We start from the raw sequence: 19,633 nt of genomic DNA, 5'->3' as shown, positions 1-19,633 counted from the left end.
GTTCTATTTGTCCTGAAATTTGACATTTTCAACATATCGGAGCTACATACAGGTTCAATCATCAAGGCAGATAGGTAAGACTAGAGGAGTTGCCTGCTCTGGTGGGCTAATTATGCCAGGCTAATCTGGACAACTGAGCCAGATAAGCCTGGAGTAACGAGTCCAACAGAGTAGACAATCCCTCTAGTCTTACCTATCTGTCCTAATGATGGAACCTGTATGTAGTTCCGAAATATTGGAAATATCAAGTTCCAAGACAGGGTGGAATAGCCAACAGTCTAATTCTGATCACAGTCACCATGAAAGCCTAAAAATTCATACTATTTAAGTTATATACCTTTAACATTTACGTCATATGGCGTGTGTAGAATCTTTGGGTAGTACTGGTATATCAGTAGGCCATGAAATATTGTTGTGATTCTGTTTCCATTGTCATATGTTATTGCAGGCCTATTCATTTTAACTTATTTCAATTTATAATGATTACGATAATCGTAATTAAGGCGGTGATGAATCATAGTATGTAAATTTCCAATTCCGTATTTGTACTCCATTTTGAATCTTTTTGTGACTGATGAAAACCATGACAAACTTCAAACAGATTGGGCCACCAAATCTCATAACCTTTTTCCTTTGCTGTGGTCGTGCCAGAGAATCAATCCCATTCCGAGGCTTATTGTGTGGTTTCGTAACAAGCTGTTTTTTTACGGTGATGGGTTGTTAACCCTTCGCCCAACCCCCAAGCTGGAGGACCACCCCTTACCTCCTACCTATTATATATGATTGAAAATAAAAGAGTTGTTAATTCTTTAATTCAATTATTCTTTTCAAGTTAAAATTCTCATTCATAGTCTAAAATTAACTTAGATAAATCTAAAATTCACAGGAGTGGGGATATCTGATTTGTAGGAGTGAATTACTCTCTTCCCTTCGACATCCTGAGTAGCTATATCACTGCATTATGAACTTGATGAAGTTGCCTGTAATTAGTTTCGTAATGTCGAATAAAGTAAATCTCAAGTTATGATTAATAATACTAAATTATTCTTCACAATCCAATCGCCATGAAAATAAAAAAACAGGGTTTGAAGATAATGACACTTTTTTTAGAAAGCCTATTCTGTAGCATTTCTCTAGACTTTTATGTTCTGTCTGAGGTAGCCTTAAGTCTTATAAATTTTATTGTGACATTGAAGTAAACTGAAACGAGGATGGTAAAGTAAATAGAAGCAGCAGTTTTTTGCATGCACCAACATATTGCAGGTCGAGCTCAGTGCTTCCTGTCACTGTGGCCAGCACCAAGAAAGAGCCTTCCAAACAATGGTACGTGGTCACGCTTGCGGAAAATCTCAAGAAGGACGCGAACTACCAGCTGGACCTAGCCTTCACTGGGTCCCTTTCGAGTGACTCCACACAAGGTTTCTTCCGTGCCAGCTACCAGCTACACCGCACCAAGGAGGAGAGGTGAGTGATCCCATGCAATTCTTTATTTAATGTAGGCATGCATAATTTTTATGTTCTTATTAAGAAAATACGCACTGATTAACAATAACTTCTTTACTGTGTTAATATTATACAAATATCTGGCTGACTAGTTTCGAGGTAATGTCCCTCAATGTCCAAAGCCTAGTGAGGTCCTGTGGTAACTTCTGGTTTCCTGTTGTGGTGAGCAGTTCATGATTGTGTCGAAAAGGGTGTGTGTTTTTAAATTCAATTGAGCGCTCAGAATGTGCTGTGGATGTGTTTTTGTATGTTTGTAAATTTCATATTGTTCTAGATTTCTAGAGTGTCAAGTTTCTGGTTTTTGGCTGGATATGTAGTATTTTCATGTCAGAAACTTGACACTGTAGAACAATATGAAATTTACAAACATACAAAAACACACCCACAACACATCCTGAACATTAAATTGAATTTCAAAACACACATATCCTTTTCGACACAATCATGAACACACCCCACCACAACAGGAAACCAGAAGATAGTGTGGGACCTCACTATGCTTCAGACAATGAGGGACACCACCTCGAAACTAGTCAGTCAGGTATTTTTATAATATTAACACAGTAAAGAAGTTATTGTTTACCAGTGATTATACAAGTTTTAAAAGAGTGTACCAAACAATGAAGAAGAAAATATGTTTGATATGAGACATACTTTAACTTTAAAAAATTATCATGATCTACAAATTTTATGAACATATTGCCTATAGTCCACACCTGTGGAGTAACGGTCAGCGCGTCTGGCTGCGAAAGTAGGTGGCCTGGGTTCGAATCCCAGTCAGGGCAAGTTACCTGGTTGAGGATTTTTCCGGGGTTTTCCCTCAACCCAATACGAGCAAATGCTGGGTAACTTTCGGTGCTGGACCCCGGACTCATTTCACCGGCAATATCACCTTCATATCATTCAGACGCTAAATAACCTAGATGTTGATACAGCGTTGTAAAATAACCCAATAAAATAAAATAAAAAAAAATATTGCCTATATACTGTTAAGCATGAATGCTTAAACTATAAAACGTCTTCCTCCTCACCACCACCACCACCACCACCACCACCACCACCACCACCACCACCACCACCACCACCACCACCACCATCATCATCATCATCATCATCATCGACCTGGTTGGCGAGTTGGTATAGCGCTGGCCTTCTATGCCCAAGGTTGCGGGTTCAATCCCAGCCCAGGTCGAAGGCATTTAAGTGTGCTTAAATGCGACAGGCTCATGTCATGTAAAAGAACTCCTGTGGGACAAAATTCCGGCACATCCGGCGACGCTGCAGTTGTGAGCATCGTTAAATAAAACATAACATTTTCATCATCATCTAGCTTGAAGGAATGGTTTTTTTTTTCTGTGACTCGTTCTCTTTTAATTTTTGCGAAAATTATGAACGAAAGTCTTGTGGACAAATGTTTCATGCCACTCACAAGTAGAGAGAGTCTCTAATCATGTGGTCAGCAGGGTAAAAGACCACTGCTTACTACAGCACAAGACAATTACAAGATAAGGGACATACACTCAGTCCCTACAGGAGGAAGATTAATCTCCATCTCTCTGTCACAAATTGAACGCAGTTCTTCTGGACTTGTACCTTGAATTACAGTAGAAAACTACACTGTCAAAATTATCTACAGGCAGTGCTTTCTTCTGGCGGAACATGCTGGAACACCATTCCGGCATCTTTTTTACGTAAATACGTCTACGTAACATTGGCTTATACTTTTAAAACCTCATAACTGCATTTGAGGAAATTGTACAAGAGAGCAAAATAATTTCTTATCCTTTTTATACCTCAGCTAACAATAACAAATGTTATGCATTTGTAATTTATAAAATAAAGCAACATCTGCACACTCACGAGGTGTTATCAACAGACGCATTTTGAAAATATACCCAGATTTCGACATTCGGGCAAAGTTGGACTTAAGGGGTTTTAGAAGTAAGCCCACAATAAGTTCGGTCCAGTACCAGGGTGCCATCCCAGAAAGTTGACCGATACATTTTCAGACCAGTTTTGTTGCGCCTATAATTTCTAAACTACATGGCATATTCCAATGAAGCAAATAGTAATCGACAGATGAAAGATAAATCTATCCAACTTGACCTTGAGTTGGAACGAGTGATACGTCATCTAGCGACATGTGGGAGAGGAGCAGTTGATGCACGAATTGGAGGATCATGTGGCAGCCAAGGCAGTGCAACTCGAGAATGTAGTTCGCAGTTGTGTAACAGATTTGTAACGAACCAGGCTACAATTTCAATTGGGCAACAATCAGCAGTCTACAAGTTAAATTGAAAAATTTCGCAAATGAAGTTGAATGAAGTAAGAAAATTCACAATGTCGAGGCATATGCAGCACAAACGGGAGGCATATAAGCAATGGGTAGCAAATGATAAAGCACGATGATTGCTATAGCAAGTGACATGTTTACTCTCAATGCATACAAGATGGCTACTCCCAAGTGTCCCAGCATAGTGAAGATATATCGAGTTTTCAGAGCATTTGGAAAGAAGAGATGTTGCCACTGCTGATGTTTATCTGTTGAGATAAACATCAGCAGTGACAACATCTCTTCTTTCCAGATACTCTGAAAACTCGACATATCTCCGCTGTTCTATCAGCGATGTACCGTATTCACGCATAAAACTTGCAGCTGTCTCTCCATATTTTTTGCTATATTTTCTATCAGAGAACAGGGAAATGTTCGAATTTGGCGCCGTCAATATATTGTGAGGCTTCTTCCTAACTTCATTGTCTCTTCACTGAGATCATTCCTGTTAGTTAACACCATGAGGAACCTGGTTCTTACTATACTAGGGACAGAAGAAATAGGCGGGTATGGCGAACCCCTCATTCACTACCCCAACTCCTACACCCCTCAGAACTTGCTTGGTGTATGGTCCTGTCCCAAACAACTTACTCCTCCATTCACACGTTTTGCACTATAGGAAAACTTGAAAGAACAAATAAAATAATAACGTGATTTCTAGTAATTACAAACACCTGATTTACTGAATATTGTTGTTTTGTTTAGATGTGTTTTCAGAATATTGTGTTGAAATAGTAACTACTAAATAATGTTTATACATTTATCAACTTCATGAATCATGAGGAAATTAAAAATTAAAGAACAAAAAATTAATATATTTCTACTGTGTGTAGAAAATGTACACGTTGTTGTAATATGAATGAGTTTCGTAATAAAAAATACTTATGTATTAGAAGCACACTTAAGAATGGCTTAGCTTAACAAAAGAAATAACACAAGTATGACTAAAAATCGTTCTGCACAGGTTCTCTTAACCGATCACAGAGAAACACTACACGCCTTGGCAGTGGGTGTCTGCGTTGATGATAGGACACTTTTAATGTCGTCACAAACTCTAAGTTCTTTCAGAAACAACAAACTTGATAAATAGCGCCTTTAGAATGACTTCTGATATCAGGGCTCGACTGAGACATGATAGCGATTACTTGGATGATTAGTTATGTCACAAGAAAAGAGCGTAACAGGAAAGATAAAAATACTGAAGAAAAGGCTATGTTTTAGAAAATCTTCTAACACTTTGGGTACTAATATGTAGTTTGGTAAATGCATTTGTCGCAAATCAATTTAATACCGCACTTTGTTAACCCAAACTGAAGTCATTCTAAAGGCGCTATTTATCAAGTTTGTTGTTTCTGAAAGAACTTAGAGTTTGTGACGACATTAATTTGTATTCCTTCTGAAAGGTACATTAAAATGTTAAAATAAATAAGGGTTAATTATGTTTTTAACATGATTTTTACTTAACACCATTTAGGTCTTGAGTTTCCAGTGCAATGCAATGCGCAGTAATCATCCCCCAGTCCTCTCTAATAAATTTTACACAGAGTTCCACCACCTTTTTCCTCTAGGAAAAAAAGCGTTGTCTATAGACCTATTAAATTATAAACATGATCTATTCTGAGTGTGTTCTCATTGCAGGTGGTTTGCAGCTGCCAAAATGTCTCCCAGCAACGCTCGACGTGTCTTACCCTGCTTTGATGAGCCAGATCTGAAGGCACCATTTAAAATCAGCATCGCCATAGCTAAACGCATGACAGCTTTGTCCAACATGCCTACCAGTTCAACTGAGGAAATGTAAGTTAGTTGAACTCCATGTGATTCCGACCTTGTCCCACAGGGTGTTACTGAAATCGTGTACGTGCATGCAGGGCCAACATGACTAGCTGGAGCTGGGTGCACTTTCAGGAGACTCCCCCCATGTCTACCTTCTCCCTGGCGATTGCTGTTCTAGACTTGGAGAGCACGTCTCTGCCAACTACCACAGGTGAGCCTTGAAGTCAGTGGATAAAAAATAAGATTGAACAAGTTAGAAATTTAAACATCTAGGATCATTGTTATCCCTAAGCTGTGTGGGCACGCATTCATACAGTAACTAAAATATTGTTACTGAATTGTTACCACTTAGTTGTAATTTTATTTTGAAAATGATGCTGGAAAAGTTTTTGCTTAATGCAAATATAAAAAGAGAGAACACTGCCTACTACATTATGTATATATCTGTGTCTGTGCTTGTGCGTGTGAATGCGTGCATGTGTATGTGTATGAAGTAACGTTTGTACAAAAATATTATATGGGAGCGAAATATGGACAATAAATGCAAGAGACTAACCCTGACTTCAAGGAAATGATATGGGACAATAACAATATACAGAACAGAAAAATATTGTAACATACGATGTCTAATTATATGATGCCATATCTAGTATTAGTTAAAAATCCCACAAGAATGAGGACGAACAGATACAATGGCCAATTATTTAAGTTGATGATGATGATGATGATGATGATGATGATTATGATGATGATGATGATGATGATGATGATGATTATAAAACTAATAAAACTGAAAGTAAACAAAAATTATAAATAATAAATTCAATACAGCAATAGTATAAGTTAGGACTTAAAAAGATAAAAGAAGACAAAAATATACTGTACATACATAGGATTTCGTGTGAATGGAACTGAAGACCAACTGGGTAAATGAAAACTATTATTAAAAATGAAATTACCATTAACATGTACCAAACATATTCTTATGAGTTATCAGACGAACAGTTATCAATAGTATAACAGAAAAAATGGTTCACTCTACAAGCATTATGGAAGGAAAATCTATACAAATCAAGAAGAAAAGCAGGATAAGCCACCAAACCTAGGAACAATATGTTAAAGTTTAACCAGAGAGAGAAAAGATTTGACAGCTCTATGTCGAGATGCTGCAAAAAATTATTTAAAGTCTCAAATATGTTGACGCTAGTGGCGAATCCTCTGATATACCGTGCATATTATTAGTATAACAGATTTGGGAGGATACAAAACAGTTCTAGTTAACTGTGATAAATCTACGAGAAAGTTACCGAAATTTTAAATGTAGCTTTAACACATATGAAAATCGAAACAACTACTTTTTGCTAGCTGGCCTGTCTTTCCGAAATCTATGCAGTAAGCTGCTCTCATTTGTAACACTTGAATGGAGAAAGTTACACAACGCAGAACTGCACGCATTGTATTCTTCACCTGACATAATTAGGAACATTAAATCCAGACGTCTGAGATGGGCAGGGCATGTAACACATATGTGCGAATCCAGAAAAGCATATAGAGTGTTGGTTGGGAGGCCGGAAGGAAAAAGACCTTTGGGGAGGCCGAGACGTAGATGGGAGGATAATATTAAAATGGATTTGATGGAGGTGGAATATGATTATAGAGACTGGATTAATCTTGCACAGGATAGGGACTGATGGCGGGCTTATGTGAGGGCGGCAATGTACCTGTGGGTTCCTTAAAAGCCATAAGTAAATAAGAGTGCTTCTTTTTCTTCCTCTTTGTTATAGGCCTCTGCCCTATTCCTTCGTTTAAGATCGTTGGAGTCTCAGACGATGAAGCTCAGCTTTCCCTACAATATTTTTGGATACCGGTAATTGATTAAATGGCGATCTTACTCGTGTTAATTATGTAAGCATGTGCGGTTTACAGCTATTTCGGTGCTACTTGACACTATCCTCAGAGCCTTCTGTCTGTAGTGTACGAAAGATTCAACATGGAATATTTTTGGAATCTTTCTGGACTTTTCCTCCTTGCAGGGCGATGTTTCTTATCAATTTTTGTTCGTTATATTGTCTATTTATAATGTTCCTCACACTTTCAATAACGTGGTTTCTTTTCTTTAGGTGGAGTGCGCATGTCTGTATATGCTCGTCCGAGCTTCATGTCGCAAGTGCAGGAAGTGTTGAGCAAGGCAGTACCCATAATGGAGACTATCCAGGAATACCTCACTGAGCCATTCCCACTGCCCAAGATGGACATTGTGGCACTGCCCAAATATGCAGATCCCGAGCCTGCAGACCACTGGGGCCTCATAATCCTCAGGGAGAGTGACTTCATCAATGACGAAATTCTATCATGGCGCCTGGCTGATGAGGTGGTGCAGCAGTGGCTGGGTCACCTGACCACGCCTGCCTGGTGGGGTGCCGACGCCAGGACCAACAAAGCATTGGCCAACTTCCTAGCTACGATGGCCGCACAACAGAGTTGGAATCTAGTCACTGGCTACACGCTCTTCTATGAGTACAGTCGACGCCACCCACATGCAGGATCTGGTTCCCAGGAGGAGTACACCAAGATCACGAGAAGTAGGTAGCATTTCAGTTTGCCCTAGGGAGCATAACTATTTAAGATACTCAGACAGTACGAACAGTTTATGGCAGTGGTGGCTTGTGCAAAAATTCAGATTTGAGCTGCTCTATTTTTAAATATCCAACCTAAGGAGTGTAAACCAAACAAACAAATATACAGAAGATATTATAAATATAATACTCACTCAGTGCCGAAAAATGAAATCCATACATCACTGCTCTCTGCTGCAGAATTTATCAATCACTCTCGAGTTGAATCTTTCCAAGTTGGAAAGCATACTCTTCTCGATGGAAAGCAACGCAAATGCACTAAGTCGTTGTTCTGATATTATATTACGAAAAAAGGTCTTTGTTCTCATATGTGATGAAAAACATCATCTTTTCTTCACCTATAGTATAGTAGTATAGTATAGTATTTATTACTTGTCGTTATAGCAAAAGCTATTGACATTGTCAAAATACAGTGTAAAATTATCGTACTAAAATATACATATACCAGTGACTAGCGTCAATGTAAGCTAAATAGCTCAGCTTCCCCAGTTAATAACTCCATAATAAACCTGCAGTTTATGAACAAAATTATTTATTAATTTTAATACAATTTATATTTACACATTAAATGTTGTGATGCGGCAACTCAGGATGATTTGTGATGCAGCAGTAAACATGAAGCCTGCACACACCAGCTTCCAATCCCCTCCACTGCACTATAAGCAGACCCATTTCTTTCACGCATTCTTTTGTGTAACTCACTCCGCAGATTTTCCATCCCTTTCTAACTAAACTACCCTGGTCGCAAGGCTCGCAGGAAGCTAGCTTTGGCATTGGAAAGAATTTAGCTTCCGAGTTATCCCTTTCGTGAGTTCTGTTCAATTGAAGTGTTAGTGTGCACTGTGGCTGATATAATAAATATGAGTGAAATACCGTAACAGTTCCCGACACTAATTTATGTAGTCAAAAATAATCTTCTGATAAAGATTTTAACGTTGACTGACGTAATTATACTACTGTATCTATTGACCGTTAATATTGTGATTTCTCTAAATATGACAGGGAGTGAGCTAATGTTAAATTAGACGTATCAGTGTTTATTTGTTAGAGATTGTGTAAACCATGAAATCATATTTTACTATGTACCATTTGAGGTGATGCCTTATTGGTGTTACTTATGAGGTTCCAACCAATCTTCGGACTGCTGACTTGACATGGACTACCGGTACTATTTATTTTAAGACTATATTTTTGCAATACGTTTCCTCATATATGAAAGACAACTTGAGTTAGCTTCGCCTGCTCAAAATTTCATGCTATGCCACTGACATACACTACTAAAAATAAAGCAAACTGATCCCAAATACTCCTTAGAGTTTACAATCAAGAGTCAAGATAATCAAAAGAGGCTAAGGATACATCTAGCATACATCTAGATGAAAATTATAAGACATTGATACCAAATAATATTTGATACTCTCTCTTTACATACAATAAGACAAGAATTATCTTAGTAAGTCTTACCGGTAACAATTTATGAGAAATTCCTCATATATTACAAAAATAATAATAAAACTGTGAGAAAGAAACCTAAAAAATCTCTACAGCTTGACTTTCTAACTCAAAATATTCTTGCACAGAATAGAAGAGGTTTTCACTTTTATTTTGAATCTGTCTAGTGACATTTCCTGTGCTTCTTGTGGTAACATATTGAAAATCCTACAACCCGAGATATAAGGACTACTTTTAACTTTAGATAGTCTGCAATATGGTATGTCTAGTTTTTCTTTATTACGAGTAGCCTATTATACTCATGTTAATCAATGCTACTGGTGAAGTTATAAAGATTTTTCTTCATGTACAGAAGGAGTTCAAGAATATATGCATTAACAACTTACTGTTAAGATGGACTCCTGTATAAACAGTGGTTTACAATGTGATGTGCTTGGTACTTCTGAGATAACTCTTATTGCGTTTTTCTGAATGAGTAGGACTTCATTCAGTTATTAGGTCTACTGTTTCCCCACACCAGGATTTCATACTTTAATATGCTATGACGAAAAGCAAAATAAATACTTCTTAGATACTGCTCGGATATTTTGTCTCTAATTACTCTTATGAGGTACAGGATTCTGGACAGTCTTCGAGAGAATATTTGATGTAGCAATTCCAGGTTAGTTTAGCATCAAGATGGATACCAAGTAATTTTACTGCCTTTTCTTCAGACACTTCTTCTTTTCTGAATGTCAAAATTAATTTTTTAGTCTTCTCCTTATTTAAAATTAACTTATTTGCTCTGAACCATTCTGCTGCTTTCAAAACTGTATTTGAGGTTAGCTCACGCAATTCTACTGCACTAGTCGAACATGTTATGAAAGAAGTGTCATCTGTATAAATGTTGATTAGTCATAATGTTATAATTTAAATCACTTATAATAATTAGGAATAAGAAAGTTCCTAAGATGGAACCTGTGTGAAACCATGTTGCACCTCTTCTTCAATCTGACCCCTGGAATTTCTACTATTTGTTTTCTATCAGACATGCATGATGAGAGCTTCTATGTATAGTTCTCTGTGTTAAGTTTAGATCTGAAGTAGGCCTAACCAAATGTTTTATTTCCAGTTTTTCCTTCAGTGTTCTAACACAAAAGGACTTCTTTAACAGGCTTTCCACTGTGTTCATCATGTTGCAAGAAGTAGAACATAAACTTGGCACCTCTCATCTCACGACGACTCAATCTCCTAATGAATAGCAACTAAGTTCTCAGCTCTTGTGGTGGCAAGTGGTCAAATTGAAAATAAATTACTGCCAGTATGCACAGACTTGTCTTACAATACTGTTTTGGGGATTTCTTAAATAAGACATTGCTCCTGTGTGCGAACTAAAAGCATATTACATATACAAGACATCACGCACTATTGTAGGTATATCTAAGAGAAGATACAGAGTATGACCACACTATTGGTTAGTGTAATTGATTCACTAAATTATTCAATTTTAAATTTTTACTGCTGGTATGCTTTTTGGCATCTTATTTTATTTCCAGTATACCATACTGGCTCATACCGGCTCAATTAGACCATTGGGCAAGTTGCAGCCATGATATCATAGTTTCTTTGCGTATGCGTACTAAGTACGTTCAAGCTGTATCTTCACCCAGCATCCACAAGCCTGCACCATTTAAATCCTTATACCGATACTAAAATATGATGGCTTGGCTAGGGTTACCAGATACTTATTAGTGAAAAACAGGACAAACTAGTTCAAAAAGCAGGATAAATTCCAGACATAGAAATATTTGTAGATGTCTTATTCTTTAAGACTTTTTCAGATTCAAAAGTCGAATTTAATTGATTATTGCTTGTTAAGTTGCGTAGGCATATATTTAATAATTATCTGTACAATACTTACTTACTTACAAATGGCTTTTAAGGAACTCGAAGGTTCATTGCTGCCCTCACATAAGCCCACCATCGGTCCCTATCCTGTGCAAGACACCCCTTATCGGCTGTCCACGACTGCTTATTCAATATATTCGCAGCTACCCTCCATATCTGGAGGCCGTCTCCTCTATCCGCAACCTGAGGACGCGCCATGCCGTAGTGATAGGGACCCACAATACATGGAATTATCTGTACAATAAAATAAAATAATTAAAATACAGTTAAAACAAAAAAAAAATTACAATCACAGTACAGTGCATTTTAATTCCAGCACCATATGCAGAAACATAGGCCTACCAGAGAAACACCAACAACCAAATTTTTTAACCAAATTTTACATGTAGCCATAATTACAAAAAACTACTTCACTCATCATATACTGTATTTGCTGACAGATCACTGAAACATTGGCTGAAACATTGGCCTTCACTACACTCGAAAGAATAATTTCGTATATTTACAGTTTTACTGATGCTGATTTTCAGGTGAAAAAATATTAAATTGGTTCAACCTCGTGTTACTGATGGGATCGCAGATCATGCTACTGTTTATGCACGCCGATCGACCGATTTTACGGACAAAGCCTGATCTGTATGGTTTATTCGTGGCTTGTATTCGAAAGAGAATACTCACCATTGACGCAAATACTTGCAGCACTATTGTAACGTTGTAACGAAAATTTATTGACCAGTGATGCTAATACTTGGAACATTATTCTACTGTTGCAATGAGTTCAGACTCTGAATAAAATATATGAACGAAAAACTATAGTTTTATTCGGAGTTCAGAATTATGTTTTGAAATGTAATTATAAAAAATGAGATGATTGGGACTTTTCCATAAAAATACGGACATTTAACAAATCTTCAAAAATAAATACTGATGGCAGGACAAACATTCAAAATACGGACATGTCCTGCTAAATACGGACGTTTGGTAACCCTAGGCTTGGCAGACATAGGCCGACTCAACTCAACATTGGCTTTTTATAACATTAGTGAATTTTTTAACGCTGTCATTTGTGATATTTAATTGTTTTACTATGTAAACTGACAATGTCTATTGCATATTTAATGTTCATGAACTGTAAATCTAGAATATAGAATATAGCTACCTAGTTAAAAATAGAGCACTTCAAATATTTGCCTCATTTCGTTTTGTAGGCTCACAGTTTGAAAGAAAAAGTGTTACTCAGTTTAAAAAAATAATACGAGTAATTAGTGAGCTACAGCTCATTAGCTCAAAACAAGCTGCTGCCCCTGGCTCATGGACATTTATATCGGTAGGGAGTCTCAGATTTCACTAAGTTCTTGAATAATTAATATATAACCATTGAAATAAATTCAGTTTATTATGTCTTACTTGATTTTTTTGTCAATTACCGGTACTTCTACTGAGTAATGCATAAATTCGAACTGTCTATAATAATAACATAAATTTTGCTTAAGTTTTAATTTAGAGCACATTTTTATAAAAAAAAAATATTTATTTCAACTAGGAAATTTTAAAATCATACCAAATGCATAGTAACTATCATTCAGATTAATAAAAAAAAAAGAACTGCACACAAATTGTCTGAGCTGATCTGAAGAAACAATCCCTCCATTTATGATAATTTTAAATTAACAGTTATATTACATTACTATTTGAATAAAAATTGTAAAATTCAGCTGCCTATTTTCAATATAATAAAAAAGAAAGAAAGAAAAAAGAAAAGGAAGGAAATAGAGAATAAAAAGGAGAAATAGAGAAGGAAAGATTTACTTATCTACCTACCTCCCTACCTACTTACCTACTTATTTATTTATTTATTTATTTATTTATTTATTTATTTATTTATTTATTTATTTATTTATTTATTTGTTTACTTAATTACGTACTTACCCACCTCACCTCACCCCACCTCACTCCATTTCACCTTATTTATTTATTTATTAATATTTCTCTATTAATTAATTAATTAATTAACTAATTAATTTAGTTATTTATTTATTTACTTACCTCACCCCACCCCACCTCACCTTACCTTACTTATTTGTTTATTTACTATTTATTTATTTCCTTATTTATTTATTTATTTATTTATTTATTTATTTTATTTATTTATTTATTTATTTGTTTGTTTGATTGTTTGTTTACTTAATTACGTACTTACTCACCTCACCTCACTCCACCCTACTCCACTTCACCTTATTAATTTATTAATATTTCTCTATTAATTAATTAATTTATTTATTTGTTTATTTATTTATTTATTATTTATTTATGTATTCATTCATCCATTCATTCATTTATGAAAGAAAGGTAGGAAGAAAAGAAAAAATGTATACATGAGTAAATAAATAATGATAAAGGTGGAAGTGGAGGAAAGAAAGAAAATGTACCGTAGATGAATTTTTTTTTGTTGTACAACGACAATGTATCAATTGCTAGTTTATTTACCGTCGATGAAATTGATGATAGCGAGATGATATTCGGCGAGATGAGGCAGAGGATTCGCCATAGATTATCTGATATTCACCTTACAGTTGAAAACCTCGAAAAAAACCTAATCAGGTAATTGGCCAAGCGGAACTCGAACCCACGTCTAAGAAGAACTCCGGATCAGCTGCCTGAGCTACGCCAATGGCTTCATAAAGGTGAAAATGCTACACATAGACAGAGGGAAATTAAGAGATGCCATATCTAAAAGTTGCTAATTTGAAGTGAGTGAAGCTAAATACGTCTATTACTATCTAATATCGAAAATATTTGCACAATCTTAAAATGTTTATATTTCATATCACAACAGCAACAGCATGAATGGAAAAAGAAAAAATGGTGACGATGATAATGAAGCAGTTGTAACTCTGTTGCAGCTCAGTGGCTGTTCCGAATGCTCAACTACTCGCTGTCAGGTGGCAGCTTCAAGGACGGTCTGCGCCATTTCCTGCAGGACAAGTGAGTACCACGTCACATGTGAGGTCCTACCTGAACTGTTCCGACAGTCTCTGAATTCTCTCATCTCTTGCAGGAAGTTCAAGACGTTTACAGAAGATGACATCTGGGATGCGCTGACCCACCAGGCTCATGAGGACGTCACACTGGAGGAGTCCATCACTGTTCAGCAGATTGCCAAGTCATGGCTCTCCAGGGAACGCTTTCCTGTCGTCACTGTGACGCGCGACTATCATGACAACTCTGCTAGCGTGGAACAGGTCAGGCACTGCAAAATAATATCACTATTTTAATGTTTCGTTCCTATGATTATTCATTGTCGTTCTTTTTTAAATTAGGCCAGCTTATGTTGTTTGAAAACTTGAAAACGTGTCAGTTTCCTCTCAGTTCATTGCTGGCCAAAAGGCAATAAATCGATCGATTGATGGGAATGCCACCATGAAGCCTCTGAACTGTCTTTTCATTGCACTTAAATGTAAGTTTACATATTTAGGTTATTATGTTGGCTACAAGAAAGAACTTTACATACCGGTACTAGCAACACTATCAATTATAATAGATATTTTTGTAGTGTGTTTTGTGTTCTGTATGCAATGTAAATTAACACAGTAAAGAAGTTGGAAATTTAATCAGTATAATAGATAAACAGGAATTACTAATAAATATTTAAATTATCTGTGGTTAAAAATACATGAGAATCAAAGTCTGTAACTCCTTCACAAGACCAATATCTTCGTATTGCAGTTAAGCCTGGATTTTACGAAAATGAAACAGAAAAAAGCTCATAGCCAGTGGAATTAAATGGAGATTGCTGAATATATTACAGTAAATAAAAATAAATGTAGATAATATGCAAGAATTAAAAATGAACCAGTAACATATCACAACAAGCCCGCCGAGTTAGCTCTGTGGTAGCGTGTCTGCCTCCAGACCCGGCCAGGGTTCGATCCCTGTTGGGGTCAGAAATTTTACACCTCAGGACTAAGAGAGATGGCAGTGCACAACTTCTAATCACTAGATTGTGCACCAATATGCCTGGTTAAACCCCAAATCTCTCTACAGTGCATATGAAGAGAAGGCATGTGTCATTGTTGATAGTGATTCGTCTGTCAGACGGGAATGTTAAGCCTGACGGCCCCCTTGGTGCCATGCAACAGGAGTAGGCTACATGCCAGCACCAGGTTTCTCCTTCTCCCTTCCTCACCATCATCATCTCTCATTCCATACACTATACTTACACGAACATTTACACATTCACTCACCCTAGTAGACAACATAACTCTCCACACAAATACACATCATGTACAGCATGGCCCCCCGAAGTGGTGTGCAACTAGAAAATGGGTCACAGTCCAGCTATCTATCGGCAATATGCGGAACCCGAATCACGTAAAGTGAAGTGGGTAGGCACTGAATACATTAATACATACACATATCACAAAAATAAAGAGAGACTCAAATGTCAACATGTTCTTCATACACACAAAATGCGTCTAACTTGATAGTTCCTGAATTATCAACTAAGGAATAGAAGATCATTGGGAAGGTCCCCAAAATGCTAGAAGGAAACTGTAATAGATGATAATGATTTGTTCTATCATTCTGCAACATAAATACTTTCTTTCATCATTCAAGATATAGAAAACTCTTATTTTCCTCTATCTTGTGTGGAGTATATGTGTTCTGAATTTCTGTTTCCACTTTATTGTGTGCAGTATCGGTACTGGTACCTCTCTAGTTTCTGTCGAAAATTCCTTTTTTCTACTAAGGTTGTAGAATGAAATGTTAATTATAGGATAAATTTTGTCAGATTTCTTACATTTGTTACATGAATTTCTACAAAATTTAAATCAATCTAAATATAGTATATTTGTAAGATAAAAAATAAAGCAAACATGCCAATAGACATACAGGGTGATTCACGAGGATTTACCGTCACTTCCGGAGCTTATTTCCGAAGACATTCTGAGCAAAAAAGTCATAAAAACTTTTGTCCTAATCTCAATATTTTCAGAGTTACACTAATTTGAAGTTGTTAGCAAAAAACCTTTTCTTCTTTAGTTTTAAAGGTAAAAAAATGTTACAAATAGAGAATGAACTATTCAGAAGTGTCATTTCTTTAATTGGCTAATGTTCTGAAGCTAAAAATGTGTTGTTAATTGCTTTGTACAGATTTTTTTTTTTTTCAATTTTTAACTAAAAATTACTTAATTCTTACGCACTTATCACAAAAATTGTTAGAAATCATACGACTTTTGGAACTTGATTCTTTACGGTTTAATTATGTATCCTAATGTACAGTCTTAAAGAATTTACAAGAATGGCGTGATTTGTAACAATTGCTGTGATAAATGCGTAAAGAAATGTAATTTTGTAGTTAAAAATTGAAAATAAAATTCTGTACAAAGCAACTATGGGTACAGTAATTGATTAAATGGCGATCTTACTCATGTTTAACATAATTAACACGAGTAAGATCGCCATTTAATCAATTATTTATATTCAAGTGTTAAAAGTAGTGTACAAAAGATTTAACATGGATTATCAGCAACTTCAGCTTCAGAATATTAGCTAATTAAAGAAATGATACTCCTGAATAGTTCATTCTTTATCTGTAATATTCTTTTACCCTTAAAACTGAAGAATAATGGTATTTTACCAACAAATTCAAATTAGTGTAACTCTGAAAGTATTGAGAATAGGACAAATGTTTATATGACATTTTTTGCTCAGAATGTCTGCGGAAATAAGCTCCATAAGGGACGGTAAATCTTCGTGAATCTCCCTGTATTAACGTAATCCTAAAATGCTTTGTGCCTCATTGCAGCACGTCTTCCTGAAGGAGAGACCACAAGATATGCAAGAGCGCGACTCTCTGCTGTGGTGGGTGCCCCTCATGTACCTGACCCAAGACAACTTGGACAGTGGAGCCCCTCACGAACCAGTCGTGTGGATGAAAGAGGAGAAGCTGGCTAGTCTCAGCAACCTACCAGGCCCAGAGTCCTTCATCGTCGTCAATCCAGACGAGATTGGTGAGACTCATTCCTCTGAGTTAGCTAACAACGTAATGATTTACAAACCCAGGCATTCCACAGTGTTGCTTGCATAGCCATTCAGTCGATAGTGTGACAACTTAAGGTTTTGAGAATTTTTCTCACGGTTCTCCCATTCCCCTCCATCATTCCATTACCGGTACTCTCCGTTTGAGTATTCATTATCAGTTATCACCATTACATTAGCATCTGAGGAGGACACTGCAAGCTGAATCGACAGATGACACCAGACAACTGAGTCACGATATCTATATAAACACGACCACTCACAAGGGAACAGTCAACACTGGAAGGTTCCGTAGAACCTTCAAATTTTCCACACTGTTACGTCTTATTAGTATAAGATGTTGTGCCAAAAAAAAAGTTACGAAAATAATATGCAAAGTAATAAAACGATGTTCTGAATCTATGTAAATCTAGTAACTGTGGGTCTTTTCAGTATAGTATCTGGCAAAGATGAGGGAGAAACAAAGTCGCAACTCAACCTTTGTAAACAGCAGAGTTAAATAGGGTCTGTCATTACGAACAAAATATGAACTGATTTCATGGAATTAAACAAATTTATGGTATATTGAATTGGTAAGGTATGTTTAATTATCTCACAAATTAAACTTATATTTTACAATATGTAGGTCTACACAAATACAATACAAAGCTCACCGACACAGGTTCGTCCCTTCTTTATTTCTCTTATTCTGTCCTTCCACCCCTCCTGGTTGTCTATAGACACTACAGTCTCTGAACATAAACAGAACAAAATTGTAAATTGTTAATGAAGTGATGAAAGCACAAATTCTTATTGCGCCACACACAGAAAATAAAACTGTTGTTGCTGAATACTACTTAGTATATTTTTAATCCGTTAATATGTTTAATGGACTCACTTTTTATGTTCGGAACTAATGATTTAAACTTCTGTCCATAAGAACATATGCTAGGATGGTACTAAATCCAGGAGAAATTATGTTAAATAATAAACTTGTAGTAATCAATTATGCTATGAGTCAACAATAAAATACCACTACCGTAAAAAAACAGCTTGTTACGAAACCTTGCAACAAGATGGAAGGATAATATTAAAATGGATTTGAGGGAGGTGGGATATCATGATAGAGACTGGATTAATCTTGCACAGGCTAGGGATCATTGGCGGGCTTATGTGAGGACGGCAATGAACCTGCGGGTTCCTTAAAAGCCATTTGTAAGTAAGTAAGTCAACAATAAAATTACTATGTGTTATATTTTCCATATTATGTCCCTTGTGCTTAACATAAAATAAATGTAATAATCATATAAAAAAATAATTTTCAATACATTTAACTTTGTGCAAAGCTCAAAATTATTTTAAGTACTGTACCGTATTGTACAACGTGAATTTTGTACTCAATTACTAACTAGACAAATTGATAACTTACCTTTATTTTAGGAATTATGCGTCGATGTAACCCTCTCTCTTTGAAACACAAAAAAAATATATCTAATAAGTAAGCAGTATTTCCAAAAGTAACTTGAGATTTTCTTTAACTGATTAACATAATTTAATTCAAGTTACTAATTGGTCGTGTATATGAGATTATGATGGAAGATTACATCACGTGAAGAATTAGGCTAATATGGTAGACTATTCAATTTCTCTCAGATTAAACCTATAACTCTATAGTTACAGTACACTGTTATGTTCAATGTCAGATTGAGTACTTGCTAGTCATTGCCTCGTGACTCAGGCACCACACAGAGCTTGCCCTTCTTCCGAGCGACAACATCAAGGCTTCCGAACGACTAAACCACTACTAATATTCCAAGTATTATTTAACCGTCTTATAGGTCGATTTCGAAAATTTTTTTTCGTACAAAATTTGTTATAAATGCGACCTTTCAGTGTACAAAATTTGAAGGTTCTATCCAACTTTCCAGTGTTAAATGTTCCTTTGTCAGACTTCAATCAACACACACACAATAAGTCCATTAGAGGCTGCAGTGTTAAGCTTTAGGCCCCTTCCTCTGCAACATAAAAA

General features: G+C 36.1%; 1 protein-coding gene across 2 annotated transcripts in view; it reads left to right on the top strand.

The window, feature by feature from the left end:
- The window catches only part of LOC138696101 (aminopeptidase N-like), a 50,596-nt gene that overhangs the window by 12,592 nt on the left and 18,371 nt on the right, over positions 1–19,633 (top strand). For both annotated transcript variants that reach the window (XM_069820642.1, XM_069820641.1), the window contains exons 2-8: positions 1,264–1,464; positions 5,474–5,629; positions 5,704–5,819; positions 7,729–8,190; positions 14,487–14,568; positions 14,642–14,825; positions 17,393–17,597. In XM_069820642.1, the coding sequence (XP_069676743.1) occupies positions 1,264–1,464; positions 5,474–5,629; positions 5,704–5,819; positions 7,729–8,190; positions 14,487–14,568; positions 14,642–14,825; positions 17,393–17,597 (1,406 nt within the window). The remainder of the gene's footprint in view (positions 1–1,263; positions 1,465–5,473; positions 5,630–5,703; positions 5,820–7,728; positions 8,191–14,486; positions 14,569–14,641; positions 14,826–17,392; positions 17,598–19,633) is intronic.

This window comes from Periplaneta americana, chromosome 3, assembly GCF_040183065.1.
Source record: "Periplaneta americana isolate PAMFEO1 chromosome 3, P.americana_PAMFEO1_priV1, whole genome shotgun sequence".
Lineage (NCBI taxonomy): Eukaryota > Metazoa > Arthropoda > Insecta > Blattodea > Blattidae > Periplaneta > Periplaneta americana.
Note: the sequence above shows the minus strand (reverse complement) of the source record. Positions and strands in the feature narration are given on the sequence as shown.